At 33.7% G+C, this 19,236-nt stretch overlaps 4 protein-coding genes across 8 annotated transcripts; 3 read left to right on the top strand and 1 right to left on the bottom strand.

Annotated features, from left to right (window-relative positions):
* The first annotated feature begins 46 nt into the window (after positions 1-46).
* LOC139772096 (DNA helicase MCM8-like) lies at positions 47-6,604 on the top strand. Its single transcript, XM_071705453.1, has 14 exons — positions 47-628; positions 952-1,047; positions 1,147-1,388; positions 2,026-2,161; positions 2,324-2,574; positions 2,884-2,988; positions 3,199-3,351; positions 3,440-3,659; positions 3,747-3,910; positions 4,097-4,309; positions 4,406-4,518; positions 5,154-5,370; positions 5,439-5,594; positions 5,693-6,604. The coding sequence occupies exons 1-14, from the start codon at positions 556-558 to the stop codon at positions 5,891-5,893; spliced, it is 2,340 nt and encodes a 779-aa protein (XP_071561554.1). The 5' UTR covers positions 47-555; the 3' UTR covers positions 5,894-6,604.
* Positions 6,474-7,559, top strand: LOC139772109 (uncharacterized). Its single transcript, XM_071705487.1, has 3 exons — positions 6,474-6,562; positions 6,633-6,714; positions 6,885-7,559. Exons 1-3 carry the CDS (start codon positions 6,474-6,476, stop codon positions 7,401-7,403), a joined length of 690 nt encoding a protein of 229 aa, XP_071561588.1. The 3' UTR covers positions 7,404-7,559.
* Positions 7,560-7,703: 144 nt separating this feature from the next.
* Snx17 (sorting nexin 17) lies at positions 7,704-13,816 on the top strand. Of its 3 annotated transcripts, XM_071705472.1 has the most exons (11): positions 7,704-8,429; positions 9,533-9,766; positions 9,966-10,048; positions 10,128-10,169; positions 11,024-11,190; positions 11,270-11,635; positions 11,748-11,841; positions 11,923-12,173; positions 12,235-12,438; positions 12,516-12,698; positions 12,776-13,816. In XM_071705472.1, the coding sequence occupies exons 5-11, from the start codon at positions 11,131-11,133 to the stop codon at positions 13,034-13,036; spliced, it is 1,419 nt and encodes a 472-aa protein (XP_071561573.1). In that variant the 5' UTR covers positions 7,704-8,429; positions 9,533-9,766; positions 9,966-10,048; positions 10,128-10,169; positions 11,024-11,130; the 3' UTR covers positions 13,037-13,816. The 3 variants fall into 3 exon arrangements, with proteins under 3 accessions (XP_071561573.1, XP_071561574.1, XP_071561572.1); XM_071705473.1 differs by lacking the exon at positions 10,128-10,169; XM_071705471.1 differs by lacking the exons at positions 7,704-8,429; positions 9,533-9,766; positions 9,966-10,048; positions 10,128-10,169 and adding an exon at positions 10,199-10,626.
* Positions 13,658-19,002, bottom strand: Hpo (serine/threonine-protein kinase hippo). Of its 3 annotated transcripts, none has more exons than XM_071705464.1 (10): positions 18,749-19,002; positions 18,167-18,247; positions 17,889-18,069; positions 17,586-17,813; positions 17,202-17,520; positions 16,999-17,132; positions 16,755-16,917; positions 16,590-16,681; positions 16,308-16,505; positions 13,658-16,089 (listed from the first exon to the last, which is right to left on the bottom strand). In XM_071705464.1, the coding sequence occupies exons 1-10, from the start codon at positions 18,760-18,762 to the stop codon at positions 15,931-15,933; spliced, it is 1,569 nt and encodes a 522-aa protein (XP_071561565.1). In that variant the 5' UTR covers positions 18,763-19,002; the 3' UTR covers positions 13,658-15,930. The 3 variants fall into 3 exon arrangements, with proteins under 3 accessions (XP_071561565.1, XP_071561564.1, XP_071561566.1); XM_071705463.1 differs by having other exon boundaries at positions 13,658-16,107; positions 18,749-19,000; XM_071705465.1 differs by lacking the exon at positions 18,749-19,002 and adding an exon at positions 18,398-18,640 and having other exon boundaries at positions 13,658-16,107.
* Positions 19,003-19,236: the final 234 nt, after the last annotated feature.

Here is a 19,236-nt window from a genome sequence, read left to right as displayed (position 1 = left end):
TTCCATTCCATTCCAACGATGCTTTGCTGAGGGAGACGGAGCTAAAGAGAGAGAAAGTATTGGCGGTCATTTTGTCTCCCTCTCATTCGCGTCTGCGCAGTATGTGCGGTCTGTTCTTTTTAGCTGAACTTCCTGCACCGTTTATCTTCTCTCTCTTTCTCTCCACGAATCCACGACATTACACGATAATACAGATCACCGACGTCACAACTGATCAACTGGCTTTTTTCTGTTGTTATTGTATTGTTCAGACCTTGCACTTTACTTTATGCTTAATTTATTTATAATTGTGCAATTATCTCCAACAGACATAATCACGGTGAGCAGTCTAGTTTGTGAGTCTAGTTAGTAGAAGTCTGTGCTCAAACTTGTGCTAGACGTTTGCTCCGTCTACCGAAGAAGTCATCGGCTTTGTTTACGTTTACCCAAACAAGAGGCTGACCGTGTTTTGGTGCTATAAAAAACGAGAAAAAGAAGGATAAAGAAGTTCAGCTGTACGAAAATAGAATTTTTCTTTTCATGTATACGATATATATGTTAATACTGTAAGTTATTATGGGTGACAAATCAAAATTTTATAAAAAGAGACGAAAAACAAAGGAAACTGTCGAAAATCATACTGAACCACGTAAGTATTGAGACTTTCAACGGTTAACTCCTTTATATTATTTCTTGTGTTACTTTCTATATATGTATATGTATATAATCTAGTATAAAGAAAGGAGTTAAAAGAGAAGTTACATTATAGCTTTACAGAAAAAAAGTATTGCATATGTGTGTATATTAAATGCTTTGACTATAGAAGATTTAAAAAGAGATTAAAATAAATATATATGTTAAAAATTTAATATTTATTAAATTTTATATTAAAATTAATTACATTAAAAATAAAAAGTGTAAAATATTTTATGTTTCTCTAAAATATATAACATAAACATTATATTATTTTAGACCAAGATGAAACAAGTTGTAATTCGGATAATCTGGACATTGGCAGGAATTTAGATATTCCGTACTATGGATGGAGATTGTTTTTTCCTGATAAAGGTATGAATATTTTGTATATATGTGTATACATATGTATGCATATATGCTTCTGAAAATATCTAGTTTGCTTTATGTATTAATATATATTTTTTTGTACAGAATATAAAACCAACGGTAATATTACAAAGCACATTAAAGCTGTAGAAGCCTTTATAGAAAGACATGAAGCGCTATCTTCATTGTTCACATTGGCAAATTTTGAAGCAGGATTGTCTTTCGACATCGATATATATGACTTGTACAATGATGATGAATTTATAGAGGAATGGCCAAATTTCAAGGATGAAATATATGAGGATCCAACAAATACACTAAACTGTATAAAACTTAGTATTCATCAGGTATCATTCTTATTATTAAATACATATATTTTTCAATCAATTGTGCATGAATACTTAATGTCGCATGCCTGCGGACCTTAATTGCAATTATCTTTATTAAAGTGGAATCTCTACCGTTACAGATCAAGTTTATACCTATTAAAAAATTTGTGCTACTTATGTATCAGATTATTGCTGTATTTCTAATTTTATTGCTTAAATTGTTTAGCAAGAAAGGTTCAAAGTAATGGGACATCTAAACAATATGTACTTTTGAAATGTATCAAAGATTGAACTTGTTGCTTTAAAAATATTGAAAATAGTTTATCTCTACGAATGTTTGTCGCAGCAATATATTATTTGTTTTTAACATTTTAGATGGAACAACAAAGTCAATCTTTATGATATTTTGGATATAATTATGAAGTATTTTAGTGCCCAAAACAAGTAATTTTTGTGAATTAAAAAACTTGAATTGCTTTGCTGTGAAATGATGCAATTGTCTTTTCTGCAAATTTGCATGTAAATAAATTCTTTAATAGGTGTAAACTCGATTTATATCGAGGAGTTCCAATTTAATAGGAGTAATGTAGTTCTAGATTATTTTCTGCTTTATTGTAATTGTCCCTGTTGTAAATTTCTTGTATCACGATTTTAGAAAATTTTAGAGACAGTACCAGACGAAAATTTACAGTATGTTCTGAAATCTATTAGCAGTTTACCAACCATTAAATTAGGTATATTAAATTATCAACCAATCACATGTTTGCGAGATCTTAAATTAAATTGTTATGGTAAGTATTTACACATACACACAGATATACATGCACATACACATTTGTTTTTATACATATGTATGTAGATTTTTTTATTAGAAAGTATATCTAATGATGATGCTTTGCTAGTTTTATTTCCTTCTTGCAATAACAACTGTCACTTTATTGAAATTGTTACAGGAAAATTGTTATCCACCAGAGGCTGTGTGATAAGAGTTGGTAGAGTAAAATATCTTGCACAGTGGATAGTATTTGCCTGTTCCAAATGCCGTTTGCAAAAATTAGTCAAACAGAAGCAAGAAACATATACATTGCCAAAAAAATGTGATGTCTGTGGTGTATCAAAATTTTATCCAGTTTTAGATTCGCTTTGTACAAAGACTGTCTTATGCCAAATAATTAGAATACAAGAACCATTGAATGATGACCAGGTAGTTTTGCTATCTTATAATTAAATGATTATAAAATTAATGATTTTTTTATAATAGTAACAATAAGTATATCGATAATAGCGTGTATGTGTATGTTCTGATTTAAACTGTCTAAGCATAGATAATATATATTATGAGTTTTCATGTTTTAGCAGTTATATTTAATACATTCTTTTAGTGATTTTAGAAAGACAGTTAACGTATTTCAAATACATTGTGATATTAATGAAATCTCCAATCACTTACACATAAAACAAAATATTCATAAAATTGTATATAATATTAATACGTAACATCATCATCTTACAGGAGAATAAAGGTAGAGTACCTAAAATACTTGATGTAGAACTTCTGGATGATTTAGTTAATATCTGTATGCCTGGCGATGATATAACACTTACAGGCATCATCAAGGTATTTCTTAAGAAACACTTTTATAGACGTATCTTTTATATCCAAAAATTCTTTTCTATATTTGTATCTCATATAGTTATTAACTATTTCTAATAACATTTTATTATTAATAAAAAAAACTAAATTATGTGAGTATTTAAATATGTTTACTTAATACTAAAGTAAAAAAAAGAGGAAACCTTATCTGTGTAATGTCTTATAACACTTTAGGTTCAAGGAGTCGATGATGGTACAACTAAAGCACAAGTTGGAACTCCATTTTCGTTATACATGAAGGCAATAACGGTTATTAATAATAAACATAGGTATCAAAATAAAAGTTCTATGAGCACTAAAATTTCCCTAAAAGATTTAGATATACAGGTACTGTTTTTCATCAAATATTTAAGTAAAATAAAGCTGATTTTGCATTCCGAAATAATTATGTTTGCTTTTCTTTTGTTACGTGTAGGATATATATAAAGAACCAAATCTTTTTGCATTGTTAGTGCATTCGTTATGTCCTAATATATACGGGCATGAGATAGTTAAAGCTGGATTGGTATTAAGTTTATTTGGAGGTAACCCAAAACATGCACAATTACGAGACGATATACATATCCTGTTAGTCGGAGATCCTGGTCTTGGCAAATCGCAGTTGTTACAAGCGTGTGCTCGAATATCTGCAAAAGGTATACATGAGAAAATCAATAATTCTTTATAAGTTTCTTCATGTAATATATAAATGTCTTATATGGAAACACAATTATTGTTGAAAGGTGTATATGTTTGTGGCAATTCAAGTACATCCTCAGGATTAACGGTAACGCTCACAAAAGAACCGGGATCAAATGATTTTGCTTTGGAACCTGGTGCTTTAGTTTTAGCAGATCAAGGTTGTTGCTGTATCGATGAATTCGATAAAATGTGCTCTCAGCATCAGGTAAAATAACATGAGTATAATTCGTAGCAAGTAATGCTAAGATATGCGCAACAGATGAATGTTATTAATGTAGAAATTGTAATATCCAGCGATTTAGCATTTTTAATAATAATATTAATAGAAAAAAAAAGTTATATTTATGAAGTTTTATAAATATCTACGTTATTTTTGCACGTATTATTTCAGGCGTTATTAGAATCGATGGAGCAACAAAGTATCACTGTTGCAAAGTCAGGTATAATATGTTCCCTTCCTGCACGAATATCAATCCTCGCAGCGGCGAATCCTATCGGAGGGCAATACGACAAGAGTAAAACAATAACCGAAAATCTACATATTAGTCAGCCTATTCTCTCGCGATTTGATTTGATTTTTTTATTATTGGATAAACCAAATGCGGTAAATATTTATTTATAAATTAAATATTAGTCCAATATATATATAAAACAGTTATATATTGCATAATAATGATTGTAATCTTTTTTTATGTAATAGCATTTTGATAATCTATTATGCAAGCATATCATGACTGTTCATAGCAATTCACATGCAAATCCCAATGAAGAAGTTATCAAATTATTATCTTCCAACAATGAATGTGCTTTGAGGTAAGAAATAATTATTACAATTAATTTTGCATTATACAGAATGTTTAAAGTATTACAGTGTATTTTCTCCGAAACTGTTAAAGATGAGAAATTGTTTTTTACAGTTTCTTGAAACCTTTGAAATGACAGATAGGATACTATTTCCAATTCTCCAAAAAAGGAGCAAAAAAAGAAATGTTCCATTTTTTAATGAATTGGATTTTTTATTAACAGCAATAATCTTCAAATTTCTTTTCTGAAAAATATTTTTTGTTATGTCTTTAATTTTTAGAAAATGGAAAAACAAAATAGGAAAAAATGTCCTACGTAAATGTTGTTACATTAAACAAGATTTATCTTAAAAAATGCAGAAATTTACATATTATTCCATTAAAAAAAAACGGGATATCGCCTCTCTTGCCCCTTTTTGCGAAGATTAATAGTAGCATCTTGTCGTTTAAAAGGCTTCAATTATGAAAATTACAAAAAGAATTTTTTTGCTACCTTTAATAGTTTCGAAAAAATATATAACACCTTGTATAAGACATACGTGTTTATTGAGTTTAAAAAATGACACTAATTGACAATATCCTCTCATGCTAATTGTATTTATTCTTAATAGAACAGCGAATCTAACTGCGTAATAAATATTTCAGGGAAAAGCTGATATTACCATTATCCACTAAAATTATACCACAGCCTATTCTTCGAGCTTATATTTCCTATGCTCGTGAATATGTGAAACCAAAATTATCCGCTGAAGCTGCAACAGTATTACAAAATTATTATTTAGAACTTCGATCGAAAAATAAACAATTTGGTAGTATACCAATATTCAATAGACAATTAGAAGCCATGATTCGATTAACTGAGGTTCGGTATCTTTTGTTGTGTGACGAAGAGAATGTCAAAATGAGATATTTTATATCGTTTTGTTATAGGCTAGGGCAAAACTGGAATTACGTATGGAAGCAACCGAAGCGGATGCATTAGATGTAATAGATATATTGCGATATGCAACGAGAGATACAGTAGAAGATACAGCAGAAGATACAATGCCGAAATTACAATCTGATGGTAAATTGACAAATAAGAAGGTAAATCGTATATATATACTAATTTAATTATATTTATATAAAAAATATTTAAATATCCAAAGCAATTTACATTCTTAACTTACAATTCTTTTCTACAGATAAAAATGTTTATAAAGATACTAGAAAAAAAGGTAAAAGCTTATAAGGAACAAATATTTTCAGTGAAAGATTTGGAAGCGCTTGCGACATCCGAAAATATTGTAATAAATGATTTTACTGTTTTAATTTCAAAATTAAATGAAGAAGGAATTTTATTAAAAATTAAGAAAGATACGTATAAATTTATTCACACTTTGTAATACGATGTAATGTTTATATAATGTAATATGAAATATATATATATATATATATATGTACATGTATATGTGTGTGGGTATATGTATATATATACATATATATATATATATATATATATATATATATATGTAATTGTAAGATATTGTGATATTAATTATGCAAAAATATATAATTTTATTTTTCTATATTTATATAGGTATTTTTATTACATAGCAGTCCCAAAAATGCTATATATTGAAATGTAGAAATATTATCTTTTATTTCAAATAATAATTTAATTATAAAAGTTGAAAACTTGTTTAATATTAAAAACGAAAAAATGTGTGTTGAATGTATGTGTTTTACATACATTATATTAAACGTAGTTGCTAGGAAACTTGATGTTTACGATAAATTAACAATTATGTTACTCGAGAAAATTTTTAGCTGATACTGCTAAATTTCTGTGCAATTGCTAAATTTGACGTATATCGTTATCACATAAGATGAAAATACAAATGTAAAAAAATAAAGAAAAAAAAACGAAAAGCCTAAAAGAAGAAAATTTACCAATATTGAGTGCTACAGAATTTAGAAAAGAAAATGCCTTGCGATGGTAGAAACCTAAATTGTGATAGAAGACGCGAATTACTAGCGCGATTAAAATGTTTAATCAGCTCAATGGATAGGAAGTAAGATCATATTTGACTTGACAATAAATAATAATAAATGAGTACGGTTTATCGAATTTATATTTCGTAGGAAACCGTGTGAATGGGACGAGCCATCTTCTGCACCTATAGTATACTGTCCAACAGATTTATCCTCTATTCCACCTTACTGTGTGAGTGTCTAATGTTAATTTTTATTAAAAATATTTAGTAATATTTTATACCAGTCTCTTCCTCTGAAGAATTAGTATCTTATTTATTTTAAATCGTTTGAAATTGCATGTTATTCAATTCAATTTACTCTTGAAACATGTAACATATTGAATGACAAAATATATTGCAGGGATCTGCTAAACCATATAAATTCTTCGACTTTCGAGCGAGTATAATGTACAGATGCGAATGCATCAAAAGGAACGGTTTACAGGATAGATGCATGATGTGGGATTGCATGGGTAGACCAGAGTGCATGACAAAACTGTATCCAGTTTGCGAGCCAGGTCGTGCCGCATTATTAAAGCTGACCGATTTGGGTGATGTGGAGATTGCCCTTAGAAAATTCTACTGCGCGGACCAAGCCAGAGAGGCGGCTCTGGCTGCGTATTGTAGATTAGCTTGCGATAAAGCACGCCAAAAACAAATTCTATCGTGTGATAAAAGTAGTGAGAATGTCAAGCCTCTTTGCGCAAGAAGCAACATATCAAACGTTGGAAATAACAATGATGAACTAGCGTACCTCGATGATTCCTCATCTTCGTATCAATTTCGTGAGCCGTCACCATATGTATTGCAATCTTGCAATGTGTGCTGTCCGCCTTGTAAATTAGAAGAACCATCTCTTCGCGTAATGCAGTTCTATTAATGTACTTGTCTACCTATCCAACTCGTCTACTGTCTGCACTTTATTGTTTGGCAACTTAATTTTTAAGATTTTAATCGTTATTACTTATCCCACATTGGCTTTATATCATTTTCTGAAACTTGTTACATTTGGAAATATATTGAGTCTTTGTATTAATTTTTGTCTTTCGTGTATCTTTTATCGTAAAATACAATAGTTATACAAACTATTTTACAAAACATAGTGTTATACAACATCTGGTAAAAAAAGAGTTGGATAAGAAATTGAAGTATTTTCTGCGTTCACAATATACTCTTCTTTTTATTGGGTTTTTATCTTTATAGAATTATTATTCGCTATGTACAGAACATTAATTTACAGGAAGAAATCTCTACTTTTCATTCAGTAAGTCTTATGGATTAAATGTTAAGATATATGTTAGAATATACACGGATCGAATACTTTTCTTTCTGTTGTAAGTTGTTTGCAAGTAACTTATAACTGAATAGGGATGTATGTTAGTACATTGAAATTTTTTTGTAAATTATTTGCAAAAGTAGGATATTTTTATCTGTTGATAAAAATTTTAAAAATGACGTTATTGCAAGGAGTAATAGAGATAGAGCAATTAAGAGAAAGAGAGAGAGAGAGATTACGCAGAGTACATATTCAATAAACAATAGTAATATTTTCTATGAAATCTTTATAATATACAGTGCCATTTTTGTATAGAATAATATTCAAAGAATTCCTGTATTTTTCTTTTTTTTCTCTCTTTTCCTTTTTTTTTTGTTTTTTTTTTTAGAGACGATATCATTGTGTGGTGCAACTGGTACCAGATACTTTTGGATACAATTCTGGATGACGTAGTCTAACAAATTTTCCTGGTGGACAGACGGCCCACGGTTTAACTAAACATTCCGGTCGCCCTTGACATTGCGATAAAGGACAATAATCTTGGAGGCCGTCTCTATGCAAGCAACAACATCTGGAATACAGTATGCCTCCTCGCATCTCCGGAAAGATCACACGTGTCTTCTGTATTAAGTATGTTGATAATAGAAAATAATTATTTTATTACCTATATTATAGCATAGTGAGACGATAAATGATTCGATGATTCAGTTTAAAAAGACAATAACGTAGATAATTTTTTATACGCTCTATTTAGAATATAACTCATATTGTTTGCAAAATGATATTTGTGCTCATTACATCGTATTTATATTACTGACCTCAGGTCGATCAGGTTTTCTCTCATCTTTATCTCGAATATCCGTTGAAGAGTCTTTTACGCAAGAGACGTCAGGTACAAATTTACGTTTTAATTTCTTTTTTTCGGGATGGATTTTGTCCTGTACAGTCTGTATTGTTATACGTATAACCGGAGGTGTTATTTTATACTCCGTGCTTTCCGTTTGCCCCTTTGGTATCTGTGCATCTTGGCGACTAGAAAATTATACAAAAATTTGACACGAAAGTTTGATTTGTGAGAAAATGTAATATGATCGACATCTTTTAAATTATAAACAAGTGTTAGAAAATTAATAGAGATATTTATTTTTTGAACAATTTACTAAATAGATTCTTAAGCGCAGCATAAATAGTGAATATAATATTAAACTAACCATTGCGATTTTTGAATCACTGCAGTATTTGTTCCGCGAATGTCTGACTTGTCAAAATTTCGCGTTGTAGACATTACGTCAATTCAATATATACGTCAATGGATAAATTTATAAATTATATATACAGAAATTTTGATAAGAGCCAAAATTGTGAGATGTAAAGATAACGCGTGCTTACAATTTAGATAATTGCCAATTTACATTTTGATTTACGTTATTTGTCTTTTTATAATCGATAATTGCACGCTGCAAATTTCATATTGGTAAGATCGGCTCACTTCCGAATTGATCATGGGGAAATACGTAGCTAATTTCATACTTAACAGATTTATTGGTTTGAATTATTATAATGTTAAAAAAATAACTTCTTTTACTTTTATTAATGTTATTAATGTGTATATGGTAAAAAAACTTGTTATAAATATATACGGTGTTTAGCATGTTTTATGTATAATCATATTATAATTATTGTAATCATTGTTATTAGTGCAGATAACAATAAAAGCACAAAAATTGTAATAGGAGACCGCTCAGTATTCTACATTCCGTTTATAAGCACGTGTTCAGGCAATCACGTGCTCGGCTGCGGATGATACGCATGCGTGGAAGAAATAGTGGGCATACACATGTGTCGGAAAATCGTCGTGCTTGAAGGTATCTACTTCCGAGAGTTCCGAGCCGAACACATCGCCTCCAGATATATTCGTAATCCATGACTATTCGATTTAAGAAGGAACCGGCAATATTGTCTGTAAAGTATGTACTAAATATAATTTTTTAATATTAATTTTCGATATTAAATTATTAAATTTTAATATTAAATTTTTTATATTCAAATTTAACAATTTAACATTTATAATCTTTCAAACATACTTTTATCCCCCAAAAATTAAGTAAGGCGTATTATACTGTGATACAAAGCTACTTCACTAATTAAAATATATATTTTTTCCAGATCCTCGAAAACATATATTGCAATGAGAAATCGTCTACATTATCAGGAAAATATATTCCTTAAGAAAAAGAGAGACAGAAAGAGTGAGTAATAGTTACTACGTAAATTAACATTTTAATTTAAAAGCGCATATAATCATTTTAATTCAATCTTCGATTCCAGAGATCCAGATCATATGTCCCTGAAATTAAAATGAGACGAGTGGTACATCCAATTTTTTTTTATCAGAATATATATTCTTTCGATAACTTTGACAAATTTCCTCGAGAGACACGTGTTCCAAACTTCCAACTATAATAGCGAGACACGCTGCAGCACGCATTTCGCCCGAGAGATTCGATCTTTTAGATTTGTGCCGAGTCCGTTTAGGGGGACGCGCCGCTACATCGGCGTTCATTCCTCCGCGTGACACGCTAACCGCATTCGAGCCGCACAATGCGCCTGTCTGTCGGTGTGACGCGACCAGACGCGTCACGCGACACACGGCGTACGTATTCTCGCTCGCGGCGCGGCGACGGCCGCGGGCCGTCGTGGGATTCAAATGCGTGTCGGTAGTAATAATCGCGTGAAACATAACGCGCGAGTGGGCGTGAACGACCGATTAGGACCGCTGTCACGTATGCGGTCCCGCAAACGACGAAAGTCCGCCGCGCAGCAATATGTGAGTACTGCAGTGAACGGAGCGTGACACGGCATCAGCTCCGGGATCGGGCAGATGATGTCTCGTGGCTTCTAATCCGGAGGCTTCTCGAGATTATCGGGTCGTCGCTTTCTACGATCTTTCCGCCACGATCCCGGATCTCGGGGGGGGGGGGGGGGTCGTCCTCTTCCGAGGAAACATTCCGGGGAGAGACGCGTTCGGTCGGTGGGCGGGTTGTTGAATCGGCGCCTCTCTCCGCTTAAAATCCGAGAACGTCGTTCTGTATAGCGAGCAATGACTCACCGCACAGCGACTCGCAGGATCCCACGTGTTGATTTCGGATGCGGTTCCGAGCCTGGCAAATCGGAAAATTTAGAATACGTTTTCTTTGCGTTTAACGCTTCGTCCTCCTTCACAGATGCTGCTGTGCCGATGAGGATATTGAGAAGTCGACAAATTTTGGCGCGGATAATGTGATTTTTTAACGATATTTTTATCTGACAAATATATTTTTGTATCATCGAGATGCACTTTTCTATACCAGATACTCAGGGATTTACGGACGGGGCTGGGAATGCATATGTTGTAAGTATTAACTTCATTATTTATTGTATATTGCGTGCTCGATCGTTTATATGATGATATAACATCTCCTGAATTACAGGGATATAATATTCATATCAATGGATTGTTCCATTGCACCGCGAGATACAAACAGCTGCACAATCTGCATGTACAACTGTCGAAGGACCTCGACATACCGTTACCTATATTCCCTCCGAAAAAGCTCTTTCCTTTGACCGCCGTTCAGCAGGAAGAACGGCGGCTGGCTTTGGAGAAATACATTCAATCCATCGGTCAAAATGTAGCCATAAATAACTCAGAGATATTAAATGGATTTTTATTGAATGCTCAGCAAGAAACTGCGGACGGCCTGTCTGAGCACGAGACTCTAGATATATTTCTTATGAATGGGTCCAAAATTTCGTTAAATATCTCGCCTGGAGAACATTCTGGTGAAATTTTAAAGGTATATTATATTATTTCCTGTAATTAATATATATGAACAAATAATTAATGTGTATGAAAAAAGGTAACTTCATGTGTTACACATGTGTTAAAATACTTTTTCTTTTCCACAGAAAGTATACAAACACATAAAGTTAGCAGAAAAATATCATTTCCATTTTGCGCTATTTATTGTTATACAAGATGAGCTATCCGGTAGCATTAAAAGTAAGTATACGTGCTCTTATAGCGTTTTATTATGGTATATATTTTGTTTTCTCTTTTAATATACGTATCCTTTTATCCTAGTATTGCGAAAATTGCAAGAATTTGAATCGCCATTTATAACGCACAAATACATAAGTTCCACGGGTTCACGAATCGTTCTCAGAAAAAATTACTGGGATATGACGTACGACGTTGAGTTATTGAACGATCCTGTAACGCTCAATTTACTGTATATTCAAGCGGCTGCGGAAATTCGCAGCGGTTGGATTTCGGTTACGAAGGAAGTGCACCATCAATTGGAGAACTTGGAAAAGTCTGGAAACAGAAAAGAGGTATGTTGTGACAAGCAAATAACATTTTCAAATAATTAATTTTGTCTTTTCGTTATTTCAGTACCTGAATATAGCTCGTTACTTGAAATACTATGGCTACATACAGTTTGCGCCGTGTTACTGCGACTATCCCGAACGTGGCTCGAGAGTGTTGCTCGCTATAGGTGGAAATGAATTGAATTTACGCGTATTATCACCGGAAGAGCACGAAGTCGTATTTAAAGTATCGCGAATGCGATGCTGGCGTATTACTACAATACAAAATGTAGGTTTTACGAATATTTTAGTGGGAAAATTTATTTAGAACGTCGGTATGAATTATTAATGGATGCACACATCTAGGGAACGGATCGTCATGAGGATAATAACGAGTGCAGTCTGGAGTTATCCTTCGAATATCTAATTGCCAGGAATGAATTGCAATGGATTACGATTGCGTCCGAGCAAGCGATTTTAATGTCTGTTTGTCTGCAAGCCATGATTGACGAGTTGTTGCAGAAATGTGTAGTGGGGAGCAAAAATCAGGTTGTTATATAAACTGCTTTAGATCACTTGAATGCCTAAATCAAATCTCTTCATTCCTAAATATATGATATTTGCAGGCAGAACCTGGGAAGTCGTGGACGTATATCATGAGGGACGGTCAGAGTCGTATCGTTACAGGATCGCCGCTGCGTGAATGTGCCAATAATAATCATTCTAAATCGGGGCCAATTATAAAGAAACTTGCTAACAAATGGTCGGCTGTGACGTCAAAAAAATCGAATAATTCAAGAGCAACCGTCGTTAATAAGAGTCAGACAACGGATCTTGATGTCATGGAAAACAACGTGTTTTGTATGATAGGAGATGACGATTTATGAGCCAAATAAATTTTGGAGATTGACGTATAAGCATAGTGATAAAAAAGTAACAAGGATGCCTTTCAAAACAATTTTTTTTTTAAAGAGGGAGAAGATATATTTTGAGATATCTTACAAGTCATTGAAATTTTCAATTTTAAAATTAATGATAGGTAGCTGTCAAGACTTTGTTAAATGATGCATATTTAGTGTCTTTTGTATGTGATTAAAATGCATTTATATTTATTGATAACTTCTTATAAAACATTCTTTATACATTTTTATATACCGTCCAATTCCAATGATAACCAATCTGGTGTAGCTCGGAAATTAACTTGGACCAAAACTTTGTATAGATATACAAAAAATACTGTATGCACGAAGTACTTAATAATAGGATTAGTAGTAATGATATTAATAAAAGATCAAACTAAAGAGATCAAACGCGCATAGTTTGTATAATGTTTTATTATTATTAAACAAAATGATTGTAAAGGCAGCATGTTAATATTTGCTTTTGTAATTATCTTAAACAAAACTATTAATATCTCGCTTTAATATTAAATAGCAATCGTTCTATATGTTGTTACGTTCTATTATCAGACTATAGTTTTCACTAAATCATTCACTCGGAAAACATACTTCTGCCTTCAGTCTCTATATTTCAGCCAAACACTGTAATAGATTGTACAATACACAATACGAATGTAAAATTATGATGTCATATAAAACTGTCATGATTAGATATGAATACAAAGCCGTATCGCCAAGTGGAAAAATAAAAACGGATTATTACGTTGCCTTATGAGTTATGTAAATATAAACCGTCGTATGAAAAATGATTGCTAGCTAAGGCTAAATGTTAATCGTGTAGAAAATGCATTAGCGTACTTTTTTGTGACATTTTTATATAAATTTTTGTCCGTTTTACTTTTTTTAATCCTAGAACAGATAGCGCAGAACATTAATGGAAGCAGGTATCATAAATTTAAGAAGGAAGATTTTACAGCAGCATTAACTGCAAAAGTATAAAATTTGTAAATCTATAATTTTATATAAGAATGCAATTTACAAACATCCTCATGTCCTGATGTAAGAATTGTAAGATGAGAGAATACAATAAAATCATCACAATTTTAACACATAAAAATGATCGACGTTTTATTATAGACGACCATTTAAATTATTTAAAAGAATCTAAAAAATGATTATGTACAGTTTCATTGCATTTCGTAAATAAAACGATATTGAAGTATATTTTGTTTGTGTAAAGTAAGCAATTAATTCTTTTTCAGTTGGGGAAACCTTATTAGTATTACACTTCTGTATCAGGATTATGGATAATATATGCCTCAAATTCGGACCTTATTTAATTGAGACAATGTGCACACCCTCTATATCAAAAATATGTTGTTATTCTGTATTATTATTTTCTAAAAGAAGAAAATTGAAGATCAGTTCTGGCTATAGCGCTTTTAAGTATAGCTCTATTTCCACTACTTGCAAAATAGCCCAAACGTCAGCAAGGAATTATTATTCCACTATGATTATTTGCCATATGTATTAATGGCACGTACAAATATATTTATTTTTGTAACGATTACAAAAAAATATGCGGTCAAAAATTTTCAATGCTTTATACATAAAATGATTCATTGTGTAAGGCATTACCACATACGAACTTTTATATTATTCTAAAAATACCGTTATCATTAGTGGAATCTGATAAATTTCAGTTTCAACAATTTCCATATTATGACAAAGTAAATTAGAGCATACTGGAAAATACTTTCTAATACGGCGCGCGGAAGACTCTAATACTAGTAAGTTCGTTCGTGAAATATCTCATTACAATGCGGCATCATTTTTTATCATGGTGCTGCATACTGAAGAACACTATTCATTACTTTAGAATTGCGTGATCTTATTGGTGTTGGACATGTTTGCAACTTGAAAAGTAAATTTGATCATCATAGCGAATCGACGTAAACTAGAGTTAGTTGTTGCTATATTAGTAAATGAATGAGTAGAGAGTCTATCTATGGCAGTAGAATAAAAAGTAAATTAAATCTTACAGCCTTGTTCGCTTATTTCAAACTGTCATGATTAAATAGAGCATTCACACTCGAGAACTGTTCAAATGCTTAGCCGTTTAAGTGTATTTCTCATGAATAAATGATCTTTTTATATCCTGGATAAAATGGCATTGTAAATGACTAGCGTAGCATGACGATACGAAATACCGATTTCTTTCCAAGTAAATATAAAATTTCTCGATAAAAACGATCGTAATCACGATGCATTTGTTTCTGCACTCCTATTGCATTCCTTCTTTTTAGTTTCTAACGACCCTAGAGGAGTCTCTCAGAATATTTCTATAAGAATAGGATATATTTAACAGTAAATATAGATAAACATAATACAAAAATTAAGTATAGTGATTGTTTCTTCACCTAAATCACGTAAAATAATTTACAATGATGACGTGAGGCTATTAGCTATTACTAGCTGTAAAAGCCTTCACACACGAATTGACGAACCGATAACGTAAGACGTACCGTAAGAATTGGCCAATTAGAATCATGTCTTCTCGAAAATGGCATTACGGTTCGAAAATACTTGATGTGATTGGTCAATTCTTACGGTACGTCTTACGTTACTGCTAGGTCAATTCGTGTGCGGAGGCCTTGATACCCCAGGATTCATAAAGAAAAGCAACATTGTGATTTGCGAGTAAACAGGAAACATTCACAGTCGCTACACGTTTGTCCGTTTATGAGGTAAAATATTCACGGTGTGGGAGCAATGTTCTTCTCTTTAATGAAACCAGGGGTGACGCGAATAAAATCTATTCATTTATACAACTGTACACCCTTTGTCTATCCGTCATCACTTATTCGCGTAAAGGAGGACTGTTAGAAGTTCTGTTGACGTTTCCGCTTGGTGTCCATGGCATCCAGAATAGGCTGTCTCTTCGTCTGATACCTTTTTCTCAGCTCGTCGATCTCCCGCTCCATTTCCGCGTCCAGACTAGCCATTCGTTGCTGCAGTTCTTCGTAGGAGAGAAACTTCAACTGCAGGATACGGCTTCTCTATATATTCAAGTTATCTTTCTTTATAATGCCTAAAGCGGCATTATTCAAAATAATTTGGTGCAGGGAATGTGAAATGTATATTGTACAAAGCGCAAAGTGATCAATCGTTCTCTGTCCTATTACGTTAATAAGATATATCGATCGAATATTAATTACGTAAATTCTTAAAACAGGTGCTGAATAGAAATTTTACTCACAAAATCGAAATCACGTTCCGTGAAGACATTTTGAAACTTCGATATATTGTTATATGGCTGTTCTGGCACTGGATGAGAGATCTGATTCTGCAACTGTAGCTGCAGATGACTTTGAAACCTATGAGATTCGATTGGACTTTGCTGCTCCAATTTGTTCGCATTCTCCATGTTCTGCGCTCCCAACATCTGTCCGTTACCCTATACAGTAATATTAGTCAATATTATTAATATTTTAGACATAAATCATATCTAAATAATTTTAAGTAATATAAGAAAGATTACTTTTCCGATTTCAGGCGCTTCTTTCTTGTCAAAGTGATCTAAGAATAATGGTCGATATTTCTTGCCGGATTCTACAGAACCAGTATTATGTCCTAGAAGAAATGTCAATATTAGTTACAAATCACTTTTATGCTGCGATTTGGAGATTAATTAAGATCTACTAACTCTTCATGGTAGCTTCGGTATCGGTGTCACTATTAATAACCATTGTACCCAAGTCCAACATTGCCGAAACTAAAGTACCCGTGTCTGGAAGATCATGACTCGGCACCAAAGTCCTGCTGTCCTCCGGTAATGGTTTCATAGTTCCACTACAATCGTCCTCATCCTTACGACAGAGACACAGTGTTACGTATGTACAGAATTACACATATATTATTCATATAATAGATTAGTTTCAAATACCTACCGAATCCTCCGCCTGGTTTTGACTTTTAATCGCCACGTTGTTTATAACATGAGCTCTATGCGCGCTCTGCTTTTCTCGTATTTCATGAGCCTCGGCGATCATTTGGCTCAAGATACTTGGCTGTTTGGCATTACCTGCAATCATACGGCACACGTTAATTGATATAACATCGTAATATAAATTTCAATCCTCTATAGACTCACCTATAAATTCGTGCTGCAAAAGTTCGGTTGCGGTGGCTCTCTCTTCGGGATTTTTTACAAGGCACCCACTGACAAAGTCAATAAACTCTGGACTCCATTGATCGGGTTCTCTGAAACTAGGCGGTGGTTTTGTCGGAATCATAAATATTGCTCTCATCGGGTGTATGTCGCCGTACGGCGGCTTGCCCTCGGCCATTTCTAAGGCCGTTATTCCCAAAGACCAGATATCAGCGACGCAATCGTAACCAATCTCCTGTATCACTTCTGGCGCCATCCAGAATGGTGTACCGATCACTGTATTACGTTTCGCCATGGTATCCTATTTCAGAGAATCCAGTTTAGATTTTTTCACCTCGACCCTGAAAGCATCTCTCTGTAACTCACCGTTAATTGACCCGCCACGCCAAAATCAGCCAACTTCGCATGGCCTTCGTTGTTAAGAAGGATATTTCCAGCCTTAATATCTCTGTGAATTTTCCTTCTCAAGTGAAGGTATTCCAACCCTTTCAGAGTATCACTCAGGATCGTGGCGATTTCGTCTTCCTGCAAGGTTTTCTTCCTTAACCTCATGATATCGCTAACAGAACCGGCTCCACAGTACTCCATCACAATCTGCAAGTTACAACGGTATCGATAAATCGTCCAGTGTTTGATTGGAAATGGTAAAGCGCGCGTGTACCGACTTACCCATAAGTCCGTATTCTTAAAGTAACTTCCATAATATTTAACAACATATGGAGAGTCGCATTGTTGCATAATTGATATTTCCTTAATAATCTCCTGTAGATCCGTGTCCACCGGTACTTGTTTAATAGCGAGTACCTGCCCACTCTCTTTGTGCAACGCTTTATAAACTGAGCCATAGGACCTACGCGGAAGTAAATATTTAGAAATTTAGAGTGAAAAAAAAAAAAGAAGTCTATATCTCTCGCGATCGATAAATATCAGTAATATCGTAGATTTACCCTTCTCCCAGTTTGCATATGATATCAAACACTTCCTCTGGCTGTCTCGTCAGGCTTTCTTCCGATAACTTTTTTAATTCGCTAAAAATAACAATAAAAATGGTACATATTTCTGAAACAAATGTCACGTCCACGCTGTTAAAAGCTGTGAAGCGAAAGAATCTCCTGTACATTTTGCGAGGCTCAATTCTCGACTGGAATGACTCGAAATCTTTGGCGGATTAAATTCACCTATCAATCGGTCGTTTTACTTCGCATCGATTTCAGAAAAATCTGCGCGATTCAACGGGGTTGTTTCATCACACGAGGTAAACGTGGTAAACAATCGTGAATGATTGCAGGTTAAAAAGACAAAGAGGTCGGGAGGGAGGCCGATATTCCGAAGAGACGAAGATTCGCTCGCCGGAGGATACGTGCTCCGTTTCCACGCCGCTATAAATAATTTCTCAAAGACAATTTGGCGCAGTGAGCCAGCGCGTGGCGGAACGTAAAAAAGAGAGATAGAGAGAGAGAGGGGGGGGAGGGGGCGAGGGAGAAAGAGGAAGAAAAAGGAAGATGTAAAGTAAAAACAATCGAATATACCTCTTAGAAGACATCTTCGCGTCGATGTCAGACCCGGAGATCTCGGATAAGGAGCACGCGCGCGCGAGTATATTTATAGAAACAAGAATAACATAAATACGGACGAGGCAATTGTCATGCCGTGCGCGACGGTAACATGGTCAATTAAAAATAGAGGTGTTACATTTTTGTCAATAAATTAAGGTAACCACAACCGCGATGTATCGGAGCCATCGACTGTCGGCCATCGTAGATGGTGCGGCTGCGGGCTGACGGAGCGACCGGAGCGTTCGCGAACTCACCGACGACGGGTCCTTAGGCCCGGTTTCGCACGGAGCGATTTTGGAAAACTCACGTCTAGCCGCGGGACGAGGAAATTTAGGCACGGGGGACGGTATTCGTGGCTCGATTTTATATTTTTAAATTTTTTAGTGTCTCGGAGTACGATTTCGAGGTGCTATATGATCGTTTTATTAGCTAAACTGTATATTTTAAGATCGTTAGACTTG

This window comes from Temnothorax nylanderi, unplaced genomic scaffold (assembly GCF_030848795.1).
Source record: "Temnothorax nylanderi isolate EJ_2023f unplaced genomic scaffold, tnyl_v1.0 TNYL_tig0046_pilon, whole genome shotgun sequence".
NCBI classification, from domain to species: Eukaryota; Metazoa; Arthropoda; class Insecta; order Hymenoptera; family Formicidae; genus Temnothorax; species Temnothorax nylanderi.
The sequence above is the reverse complement of the archived record's forward strand: the minus strand, read 5'-3'. Positions and strand labels throughout refer to the sequence as shown.

Excerpts from the sequence above, each read along its gene's own strand:
- LOC139772109 (XM_071705487.1), top strand. The coding sequence starts at position 6,474 with ATGCCTTGCGATGGTAGAAACCTAAATTGTGATAGAAGACGCGAATTA. Across the intron at positions 6,563-6,632 it reads ATCAGCTCAATGGATAGGAA|GAAACCGTGTGAATGGGACG; the intron begins GTAAGATCATAT and ends TATATTTCGTAG. Across the intron at positions 6,715-6,884 it reads CCTCTATTCCACCTTACTGT|GGATCTGCTAAACCATATAA; the intron begins GTGAGTGTCTAA and ends AATATATTGCAG.
- Hpo (XM_071705463.1), bottom strand. Across the intron at positions 16,682-16,754 it reads TACCGAAGCTACCATGAAGA|GACATAATACTGGTTCTGTA; the intron begins GTTAGTAGATCT and ends CATTTCTTCTAG. Across the intron at positions 16,506-16,589 it reads AAGCGCCTGAAATCGGAAAA|GGTAACGGACAGATGTTGGG; the intron begins GTAATCTTTCTT and ends ATTACTGTATAG.
- Snx17 (XM_071705473.1), top strand. The coding sequence starts at position 11,131 with ATGCACTTTTCTATACCAGATACTCAGGGATTTACGGACGGGGCTGGG. Across the intron at positions 11,636-11,747 it reads ATTCTGGTGAAATTTTAAAG|AAAGTATACAAACACATAAA; the intron begins GTATATTATATT and ends TCTTTTCCACAG. Across the intron at positions 11,842-11,922 it reads GCTATCCGGTAGCATTAAAA|TATTGCGAAAATTGCAAGAA; the intron begins GTAAGTATACGT and ends CTTTTATCCTAG.
- LOC139772096 (XM_071705453.1), top strand. The coding sequence starts at position 556 with ATGGGTGACAAATCAAAATTTTATAAAAAGAGACGAAAAACAAAGGAA. Across the intron at positions 3,352-3,439 it reads TAAAAGATTTAGATATACAG|GATATATATAAAGAACCAAA; the intron begins GTACTGTTTTTC and ends TGTTACGTGTAG. Across the intron at positions 5,595-5,692 it reads GTAAATTGACAAATAAGAAG|ATAAAAATGTTTATAAAGAT; the intron begins GTAAATCGTATA and ends TCTTTTCTACAG.